At 32.9% G+C, this 12061-nt stretch overlaps 1 protein-coding gene across 1 annotated transcript; it reads right to left on the reverse strand.

Annotated features, from left to right (window-relative positions):
* Positions 1-8573: 8573 nt before the first annotated feature.
* LOC147073970 (uncharacterized) lies at positions 8574-11415 on the reverse strand. The gene is made up of 2 exons (XM_085944715.1): positions 11318-11415; positions 8574-9371 (listed from the first exon to the last, which is right to left on the reverse strand). The coding sequence occupies exons 1-2, from the start codon at positions 11366-11368 to the stop codon at positions 8574-8576; spliced, it is 849 nt and encodes a 282-aa protein (XP_085800841.1). The 5' UTR covers positions 11369-11415.
* Between the last annotated feature and the right edge of the window lie 646 nt (positions 11416-12061).

The following is a 12061-nucleotide window of genomic DNA, read 5'->3' on the forward strand; positions in this document are numbered from 1 at the left end:
ATATCAGATAGTCATATTAAACTAACAAAGTTGCTATTGCAAACAATGAAAGAAATTAATACGAATTGTAATAGTCATCAAAATGTGTGATATTGTATAATATCTACCTATTTTTATCGTCCCTATCATCATCAATCTTGACCTATCCACTGCTGGATGAAGGCCTCCTCAGCCTTATTCTACTCCTTACTAACACATGAATTGTTATATTTATCAAAATCAGTGATATTATATTATTATCTACCTATCTATATATAATGCCATTATTATCACGAGCCTCAATAAATCCACTGCTAGATGAAGGCCTCTCTACGTTTATTGTATTCTTGACAGTATTGAATTTCTAATGTTATTTATCTACATAGTCATATCGTCATCATAATCATCATCATCATCAACCAGGACTTGAACCAATCCACTGCTGGATAATGGCCTCCCTAGCCCGAATCTACTCCTTTCTGTCATATGAATTGCTGTATTTATCAAAATCGGTAATACTATGTTTATCTACATATTCATATTGTCATCATCATCATCAACCAGGATCAATCCTCTGCTTAATAAACACCTCCATAGACTGATTCTACTCCTTTTTGTCATATGAATTTCTGTATTTATCAAAATCGGTGATATTATATTTATCTACATATTCATATCGTCATCATCATCATCATCATCATCACATCGACCTGAACCAATACACTGCTTAATAAAGACCTCCCTAGCCTGATTTTACTCCGTTCTGTCATATGAATCCCTGTATTTATAAAAATCGGTGATATTATATTTATCTGCATATTCATATATCATCATCATCAACCAGGATTAATCCACCGCTTAATAAAGACCTCCCTAGCCTGATTCTACTCCTTTCTGTCATATGAATTTCTGTATTTATCAAAATCGGTGATATTATATTTATCTACATATTCATATTGTCATTATCATCATTATCATCATCATCATCATCAACCTGAACCAATCCACTGCTTAATAAAGACCTCCCTAGCCTGATTCTACTTCTTTCTGTCATATGAATTGCTGTATTTATCAAAATCGGTGATATTATATTTATCTACATATTCATATCGTCATCATCATCATCATCGACCTGAACCAATCTACTGCTTAATAAAGACCTCCCTAGCTTGATTCTACTCCTTTCTGTCATATGAATTTCTGTATTTATCAAAATCGGTGATATTATATTTATCTACATATTCATATCGTCATTATCATCATTATCATCATCATCATCATCGATCTGAACCAATCCACTGCTTAATAAAGACCTCTCTAGCCTGATTCTAGTCCTTTCTGTCATATGAATTGCTGTATTTATCAAAATCGGTGATATTATATTTATTTACATATTCATATCGTCATCATCATCATCATCGACCTGAACCAATCCGCTGCTTAATAAAGACCTCCTTAGCCTAATTCTACTCCTTTCTGTGATATGAATTTCTGTATTTATCAAAATCGGTGATATTACATTTATCTACATATTCATATCGTCATCATCATCAACCAGGATCAATCCACTGCTGGATGAAGGGTTCCGCAACCTGATTCTACTAATATATTATAACTATTTCTATCGTCCTTATCATCATTGACCTGAACCCTTCTACTGCTGGATAAAGGCCTCCTATGCCTGATTCTACTCCTTTCTGTCATTTGAATTGCTGTATTTATTAAAATCGGTGATATTATATTATATCTATTTATATTTCCATAATCATTATGAGCCTGAATTAATCCACCGGTGGATTAAGGCCTTTCTAAGTTGTTTGAATTTCTGTCGGTCATATGAATTGCTACATTTATCAATATTGCTGATATTATATTTACCCATTCATAATATCGTCATTATCATCATCAACCAAGATTAATCCACTGCTGGATGAAGGTTATCCCATCCTAATTCTACTCTTCTTGGTCATATAAACTGCAATATTTACTATAACATTTAATAAACTATAACATTTGTTTCGATATGAATGTCCTGCACCGGGAAACTATATTGTTTAAGGTTAATTTGTAAATCAAAATATGATTTTTAAAATATTATTCTATGGCTCCAAGCATTTATTTTTTATAGACAATGAAACAAAATAATGTTTAAATTATTTTTTTATGCTGCTAACCTTTTTCTATTATGTAAATGGGAACCAAAAGAGATTAATATTCGCGTTATATTGGATCGCTATTTATGATAATCACGATTGAGATATATAATTATTTATCATATTTAAATGCACATACCTACACATATATTGTATTAAAATTAAAATGACAGTGGTAGCAATCGGCGATTGCCAGCTGTTCTGCTAGGCCTAGCAGCCTGAAATGGTGTCAGACGATATTGAGAAGGCCAGACTCCAGAATAGACTACGCACATGACTCCAAATTTGTATTGGCAGTGACGACATGCAGATCGTAAAACTGACAAATCAGCTAAATTTTCAACTGTCTGACGTGAATGAAAATCCATCCCGAAGGGATAACTATGGCGCCGTCTATATACGCTTTACAATTAATATATTAAAATCCAACACCAAGTCACTATGACGAAAAGCTGTCTGCAAGACCTAGCGAGACAGACTGGCGAGAGCCAGCTGGCTCAGCTAGTATATAATTAATAAGCTAGGCGTTTTTGGAAGTAAAAAACATAACAGAAAAACAAAAAGGATTTAACTTAAAAACCCATTTTAAGCCGATATTCTTTGAAAATATTACCTGTATTCAGGTAGGTAGCATGTTTGCGTTACTGATGCAAAGTACAATATTCTTATTTGTAATTTAATAATATTATATTAAAAAAGAGTACTTTTATTTCTATAAACAGTATCAGGCCTAATAACTAGTCATAGTTAAGTTAAAGTATTGCTCAACATAATAGAAGTATACTCTAAACACAAGTTGAATAATAACATGTGTATTTTACCGGACCCAGGATTTGAACCCGGGATCCATGACATCATAAGCCGACGCGTTATTCGCTCAGCCAGAAGCGCATAATGTATTACAACTACTTAGTAAATAGAAACTTATTAAATTTTCTTGTCTAATTGCTGAACGAAATTGTAGGTTCATGAATACATACCCATTAGAATTCTATACGAATTCGAGTCGTGGACCCTGAAGGCAAGAGAACGGAAGGCAATTGATGCCTTTGAGATGTGGTGTTGGCGCCAAATGCTTCGCATTTCTTGGACGGAGCACAGGACGAACCAGTCAATCATCCAGAGACTGAAGATAAAGGAACGGCTCTCGACGATATGTCTGAGAAGAATTCTGCAGTTTTTTTGACATATTGTCAGGCGCGGACCGGAGGACAACCTGGAGAGACTGGTAGTTTTGGGTAGCCTCCAGGGAAGGCGAAGTAGAGGAAGAGCGTCTGCGCGATGGAGTGACCAAGTAAAAGAGCTGACTGGGGGCACCATCCATTCTGACCTGAGAGAAGCGGAAGATCGAGAAGGATGGAAAGTCTTGGTCGCTCAAAGGATGGCAAATTTTAAATGTGGTCACGATCCTCAGCCATGAGTGCGCGACTAAGAAGAAAGAGAGAATAAAAATATGAAACGAACTTCAAAGTATCTAGCTATTCACCTGTATAAAATAATGTTAAGTATATTACAAAATATCATCTATTCTTTAATAAGTATAGGTACGATAAACGGTTAAATCGTTCGGATCACGATCCTCAGTCATGAAGTCCTAACGAAGAAAAAGAATATTGTTTTCACTTCAGCAATTATTCAATATTTTGACGTAAGTACTACATACCTATTGAGTTTTATTGAATTTAAAAAAAAATCTTTCCACCATAAATTGATATTTAACATTTTTATCGCCAATAAAAAATAATATGCCGATATTATTATAAAATTATACCTGGAAACCTACCTTACATATTAAATGAATTATATTTACATGTTGATAATTAATCAACCCACTGATGCATTGAAAGTAGGTACAATATATAACTTACTATTAGTAATTTAATAATATTTAGTTTTATTTTTCAGTATAAAACTATACTTATGTTTATTATTATTATTATACAAATCTCATGTTGTGAACGTCTTGAATTTAGATTTTTTATGTCCACAATGTTCTGTTATTTTAAATAAATAAATATTATATTGAAGATACTTTTTTATTTATGTTAATACATACGTTTAATTGTACTGTTTTAAACCTAGAACACGCTGAAAAAATCAAATAATTGTTGTAAATTTAATATAAAATCAAGCAAATATTGATTGATTTGTAAAATATATTTAATTATACCTAACGACTAAAAACTTCCTTTATTTTAATAAACATCGTAAGGCATAATAATTCTCAATCTAAATCAATATTATAAAAATTGGGTAGGTGGTACCTGTCAAGTAAGTACCTAAGTAGTTTATCAATCAAACTAGTGAAACATTTATACTTAGCAGATAACTTACTTAATATTTTGTTTGTAATTTCATACTTTCTTAAAATACGCATTTATGCCAAAGAATATACATGTTTAAGCTTTAATATAATATTAAGTCGATAAAACGCTGAAATATAATGTTATTTTCATTATAAAATCTAACATTATTTTTAATATTTGTTGTAAATATAAATAAGTACCCATTTAAGTATACACAATAAATTAATTGATTATGCACATCTTTAAGTTCTAACGGGGGAAGAAATATTTTCCTTTAATAAACATCATAACGCATAGTAATTATTCTCAATCCATATTAAAAATGTGTCAAGCGCGAAATGTATAAAGTACAACTACTGAGAAGATGGAAGCATATTAAACTGACTTACTTATTTACTCCAACAAATTGTAACGTACGTCTATTCCTTTGCGCATTTAATTCAACTGTGCGGCGTCCAATCTCCCGGCGGCCAATTGGGTCGGTGTTGAATTGGGTCAGCGTCTAATTGGGCCGGCGTCCGATTGTACCGGCGGCCAATTACCGGAGGCCAATCGCCGGAGGCCAGTTCGCGGTGCCAAATCGTCCTAGACCCCACGCCACATCAGGTTCCTGTCAACACAAGCCACCTGTTTCCTTTGCCTTCCTCCCAGAGGGACATAACAGTACGTTAAAATTAAACGAAAACGGTGGAGTTTTGCCCGCCCTCTAATTCCACCCACCCAAATGCAATCTACATTTTGCAGGTATGTACCATAGTTTCCGCAATAAGCTCAATTATTCATATTGTCTATTCTCTGATAACTTGCATTATATTACAGTGGCGAGGGGTGGAAGTAGACTGTTAAGATTCAACATAAATAGTGTACACTAAACTTTGTCAGTAATACTTATTTGTTTTTTTTTTATTAAAGTAAGAATACAATTTGCAGATGGTGCTGGTTAGTTTCTAAATTCAATTAAACCTTGCCTAAATTGAGCCATACATCCACGATGGTCGCGCGGCATAAGCGTCGTGGGTCCCAGGCTCGAATCCTGGGTCTGACAAGTACACTTCAAAAATATGTATGAGTCAGAGTATGGACGGACCTAATAGGTTGAGCAAGTGGCTGACATCCATTTCTCGTAAAAAGAAAAATCCGTCAATACAAACCACCAATCTGTGAAGGCCCGTATGATCGTATTGGGATCGGTCATGGTCGAAAAAAAAATGAGCCATAATAGTTTAGGTATTTATACTATGAGCGATCTGACAATAATAGTGCACATATACTTATTTGTTTTTGTTAAATTAAAAATACATATTACAGATTGTTTTAGTATTTTTTTTCTTCAGTAGAGCTCGACATTCAAATATAATTTAGTATAAAAAGGACCTCGGCGTCGCCTTTTCGCAAAAATCACTAATCATCGGAGATTTTATTTCAAGAAACATTATTATTATTTTTGATATTGTCTGCCGCTGAACATTATTATTATTTTATAAACACCTGCAAGATATATGCCGATCAGAAAACAGGGCTGTCAAAATAATATTATGTAATATAATATTTTTAAAATGTTAATTTCATCATAGTTTTTATTAAAACCTGTGCAAGTACGTACTGATAACTTGGGTGGATTTTGTAGCAAACATACTATTGATATATATACGGGTATATTATTATTATAACCCAATTCAAATTGAACGAAGGTTGATACTCAAATACTATTATAGTATGTTTATGATTTCAAGAAAATAAGACGATGGTATAATTAATCCATATCAATTATTTGAAAACATTACATTCGCACTTTGCAAGATAACATCAAAATGTGTATATACTTATCTAAATGACGAATGACATTCATGAGTGAGCACGGCTGGAAGCTTGGAAATGTGTTTTTTCAATTTCAAAATCTTTTAATTGTGTATTATTTTATTACAGATTCAAGGCCAACTTCATATAACTAATAAAAAATACTGTTTGCTTCTACGAATAAAAAAAGACAGGAAGGAAGATGTGTACAAATCACGGCAATCAGAAAGGCCCGCAAATATGGCCGACAATGCGTGATACACAAACATAAAATACACAAAATTACAAACACATTCGAAGTTTGCCGCACACGTACAGACCACGTGATATTTGTTTACGCAAAATCGTCGCTTTTCAAAATGGCAAATTTGGTTGCCAGATTTTACTGCGATGAATCAGTATGTTCTTTCTTGTCTTTTTTTTATTCGTAGGTTTGTTTACTATGTACCTACACCCAGAAATTTCCATTTATAAAATCGGAAACGATTTTTACAGAAGAGTTTTGGAATATAATGCAACCAAAACTGGAAAAAATTCTATCATGTGTGTTGACTTCCTGAATTAGTTAACCCCAGGTCCATGCCACTACGTGAACCACAGTGGACATTAAGCCATTTCCACACTGGCAACCTCATTAAATTTTACGATACTTACCATAATTGCTTAAGAAATTTTACGATAATTATCGTAAAATCTAACGAGGTTGCCAGCAACATGTTGCCAGTGTGGACTCGGCATTAGATGCACAAAACTTAAATAATATATAATATAAATAAAAATTTAAAATTATGACAGACAGCCCTGATGAAATAAATATGAAATATGAGTCGATCGAGTCGTCGAGCAAGTTTGATGACACAAACAACTTGGACTCGACCTTTTTATATTAACTAGTAGACCAGATATTATGGACCACACGTTAAAAAATCATATTTTCAATTCTCAAGGCCAATTCTGTAGAACGTCCCCTTAAGCTATGCTTATACCAAAACATAATCGATAAAAGTATTCTTCCATAATATATAAAATATCTAAAATTATCTATGGTTTAATGAATGGCATAATTTTAGATATTTTATAGATAAACGAATATTTTTTTAGTTTTATTTACTATGGCTTGGATTAGGCAGGGCTTAATCGAATTTTAAAAACTAATAAATAATATTTACACATGGTAGTCTTAGTTCATTGAAAACAATAATGTTTGACTGACAAAGTTTAGTGTACACTATTTATGTCGAATCTTAACAGCCTACCTCCACCGTTCGCCACTGACTAATGGATTACTTAGGCTGATAATAATGATAATAATATATTGTGTGTGTAATTTAATTCAGTGTTGTGATATGTTGTCTACTAACTTCATATAATAACAAGTTGATATCTATACCATTTACATTACAACAGCTTATCTCCACCCTTCGCCTCTGTTATATTATAATATATTATGCACTCTATCATCTCGATGACACCCTCAAATTTTGCCTACTTCCTGTCACCAATACAATGTAATGAAATTTAGGGGCAGTCCTGATCTTTTTCTTCTTTTTTTCTTTTTTTTTGTTGTCTGCTTTTTGAGATAATGGAAATTAAACATTATTTGCATTAGTGCATGCGAGTGGAGTTTTGATAGGAAGCGGGTGAGGGTCCGAAGCCGAAGCCACACTTCTAGGTATGTAATAATATAGTTACTATAATATATTAAAACCAATTTTCATGTATGGTTCGGAAACCTGGTGCATAACCAAAAACATAGAGAGTGTTAAGCTCGTTTCAGCAGAACGTGCTGCGTGATCTTCGGACCCATTAATGATACACAGTTAAGGCAGAGACGGATACGCTTTTTACGGGATCCCATACATCGTACAGTCCATCAAATTGGGCTACCGTAAATGGCGAGTCCCACATTATAAAGAAAATCGGGAAGCAAGGAGGCAAACTAATACCTGGTCAACCCCATACGAGGTGGAGGGACAGTGTCAATTTGGATATAAAGACCTTTATCGTCTTAAACTCAGGAAAGTGGTTATGGAAGCAGATGCTCAATGAAGCCAAGACCTCTATAGAGTTTTAGCGCCATGAATATAAAAAAATAATATGCGCCGTTTTGGCCAGAAACTTTTATATCACAATTTTATTGAATGAATAATAAATAATAAGGTTGATAAGTTTTAAATCTTGTTTTTATTTAATGAATTTTTCATTCACTGATATCCGATTATAATATACATAATATTATGTAGTATACGAGAAATAATTAATATTATGTCAATAAATTTGTAGTAAAATAATGTCCTAAGACAATTTTATTGTACCTATACATAATAGGTATATTTATTCAACACTCAAACAGTATACATTTTTGTTCTTTGTAATCGAATTTTTTCCCTAAATCACAGTTGCGTCGGATGGGAACAACCCCTTTATCTGAACAATCCATATAATTTTTACATGACAAGGAATCAATAAAATATCCCTTCTCCGTACACTTTCCATCACCATCTGTACCGGTTGGTGGAGTAGGATCTTCGCATTTGGCACCATTAAACTCTTCATTGAACGGACACACGAACATCTGAGGGAAGCTAGTTGTACCATTCTTGAGACAAATATAATACATGCTTGGGTTACCTGCAATTACCCCACTTTGTCCTGTTGTGTTGCACGCTGGTGCAAAAGGTTCACATGTTCCATTAACCAGCTTATTTCTGCAGAGTGTCGAAAGAGGGTCGTAACTATAACCTTCGCCACATTTGAAGGATTCTGGTTTTGGAATGGGTTTAATTGCACTTGCAGCTGATGGTAAACACATGTGATACTTCATACAGTTGAAGGCATCAGGGAACATGCCAACTTGGTGACAGATGAATTCGTAGTCTACAACATTTTGGTCGCATTGGGGATTTGGCTGATTTGTGCAATCGCCAATAGTGTCAAGGCAGGTGAGGCCTTCTGCGCAAGTGTACAATTCCTCCTTTAGCCAGGAGCCATCAGGGAGTTCTATGCAATACGATACTTTGTCGCAGCTATCACACATTTTCCCCGGTTTGGTGCAATTGACTTCATCAATGTCCAGTGTTTCGATAGTGATTTGGTCTAATATGTATGTTTCGCCATTGCTCGGAATAGCGGGAATCTGGGAAAAGGCAAATAAGAACACATTACTTTAATTTATAGAATAGATATGACTACATAATATGAAATAGAAATATTAAACATGATTTATCTACTTAAATACCTGAGTAGTATTCTCAAAAAAGCTAATAGATAAAATACATAAGTTGTGACACCTCTATCGTATTTTTAGAAAAACCTGAAATTACTAAAACCACAAAACCGTAATCTCATTAATAAGAGCACGAGAAATATTAAACTAAGTTGTCTGGAATGTTTTCTTTGTAGACTTAAGATACACTGGCTCTCGGGTACAGATTTTTATTTTATCAAATAAATCGTGTAATAAAGAATAAATAAAAAAATTATTATTTTAGCAAGTATCGATTTGGCCGACAATATAAAAAATAATACAGTATATAGAATTCTAAAAGTCGCAGATTACTTAGTGTATACAATATAACGGGGAAAAGGGTTTACCTCGCGCGAACCGTAGGAAACAACTGGGACCATAACAATAACATAACAAAAATGTGTAACGCTCTAGCGTCACTCACTAGTCCACAGATACTGGTGAGTGGGGGTTGCAATACCGGTATTCAATTATTTATCGATACCGAAATACCTGTTTCAAAATAACAATATACCGGTATTTTCGGAAATAAGAAAGCATACACGTTTATGTTTTTCGAAAATGAATTTATTGTTATTTTTTCATTGCCTACTATTACTCATTGTTGTATGCTGTCGAAAACAATAAAAGTTAAATAATATTAAAACAAAATTATCGGTTTTAGTATATTAAATTAAGGTAGGTACCAATTAATTCCTTAATTACTAACCGATATACTAAAACTGGTAGCCAACATTATAACGCAATTCGATAAGCATTTCATATACCAACTACTGGTTTAAATTATCGTAATTTAGTAAGATGCTCGTAGTTTAATTGGAAAATCATACTGGCGCGAATCTAGCAGATACAGGTTCAAATCCCGTCGAGGGTTGTATTTTTTTTCAATAAAATGATTTTTTCTAGTGTATGAGATGTTTTCAAAAATTATGTATAGAACTATTTTTATTCGCCAATTGAAAATGTCCGTGTGGACGAAACTGGTATTTTTAAAAATTAAGAAAATAAATAAGAAGTGATTGTTATTTCTAATCAACGTCTTTTCGTCAAGAAACCACAGTTTAAACATCTTCCTATTGTTAATACTTTAAAAATAATTACAAGATAAAAAAAATTTTTTACATACGAAGTTTTTATATTTTCTGTTGAATCATATAAACTTGACAATTCTATGTAGTAATAAAAACTTTTTATTGTACTTGATAGAAATACTGAATAAATCGTTTCTGTTCTGGCAGAACACACTAACTGGAGAATACTAGTTTTGAGTAATTTGACTTTGAAGTTGTTAAAATGTTTGAAATAATGGTCTTTCATGTGAGTTTACTAAGTAATCGTAAAAAGGATGACTTTAAAATAAAGACTGTTTATTTATTAAGAAGGTTTCCAGAAGGTAAAGTTTGAAATAAGGAACATTTTGGTACTAACTCAATATGTCATTTTTTCGAATTAGTGTTTTCTGCCAGAACAGTGACGAAATATAGAATACTGAAATGTCATTTTGACATTTCATATTGATTTCCATAGTAACGCACGTATATATTAATAATTTAGTTACTAGGAGCCCCTTAGCAACCAACTACAATAACTTTCCATACAAAACAGAATTAACTGACATTGAATTCAATTCTGCTTAAAAATGGTTAAAAGTATTAAAAAAATGCATTGTCGTCGTGTTCTGATATATTCTAAAAGTTTCAATTGTCTAGCTAGTCGGGAAGTTAGCTAAAAATCTTCAATCGTCCAATACAAAAATTAGATAAATAAGAAAAAAATTGTACTGGACAAACAATAATACGAGATAATAAAAACGTGGTAATAAAGAAAATACTTACTATGAGTATACCACAGAATAGGAGATACGAAGCAAATTTATTTAGAGACATTTTGACAGTTTGTTAGTAGATTTTGTGGGTAATACTTTTCTAAGTAGTAAAATAACAACTAACATTGAAATCGGATTCAGTGGTGTCTTAAGTAGCTGTTTTATGTCAACAAATTTAATTATCTCGATCAATTAAATGTAACATATTATCATATTAATATAACTATCAGATTCCAGGAATAACATGATGATTGTTGTGATTTATTGAAATACTTATTGTTTTTTTTTTGGCAGTTATCGCTTTCATGATCAAGACATTCAAAGTATTGTATTACGACAGGTAAAATGCATTAAGTCGGACTAATAGTACGTCTTGTTTTGATTACGTACTCAATTAGATAAATATAATTCATTACACAGAAAAATGATAATGCCATTATCACATATCTGGAAATCTAAACTTAATTTTCTTTATTTGGGTCAACCATTCAAATATTATTTTTTTCTACAATCTCTTCCCCCCCCCATTGAAATTCTAAGCGTAATATTTAAGTAGACAGTAGTATGAATACTTTTTGCATTTCATTCATTACCAGGGTCTTGGGAAGTGCATACTGGAACGTATCGAGCACAACTTTCACAATTTATTTGTAGCTGCTATATATATCTCAGTGGCGACGGGTGGGGGAATGGGAAAACTGGGCGCCAGGACAATTGGGCACCGCACTGTCGAATAAAAATAGACGGTCGTTAC

The sequence above is a fragment of the Rhyacophila brunnea genome, unplaced genomic scaffold (assembly GCF_057557595.1).
Source record: "Rhyacophila brunnea isolate RB1 unplaced genomic scaffold, BYU_Rbru_1.0 scaffold_17, whole genome shotgun sequence".
NCBI lineage: Eukaryota > Metazoa > Arthropoda > Insecta > Trichoptera > Rhyacophilidae > Rhyacophila > Rhyacophila brunnea.

Bases quoted from the DNA above. Each gene is read 5' to 3' on its own strand.
- LOC147073970 (XM_085944715.1), bottom strand. From the start codon at position 11,368: ATGTCTCTAAATAAATTTGCTTCGTATCTCCTATTCTGTGGTATACTC. The intron at 9,372-11,317 runs GTAAGTATTTTC...GCCTTTTCCCAG, and splicing joins TATTCTGTGGTATACTCATA to ATTCCCGCTATTCCGAGCAA.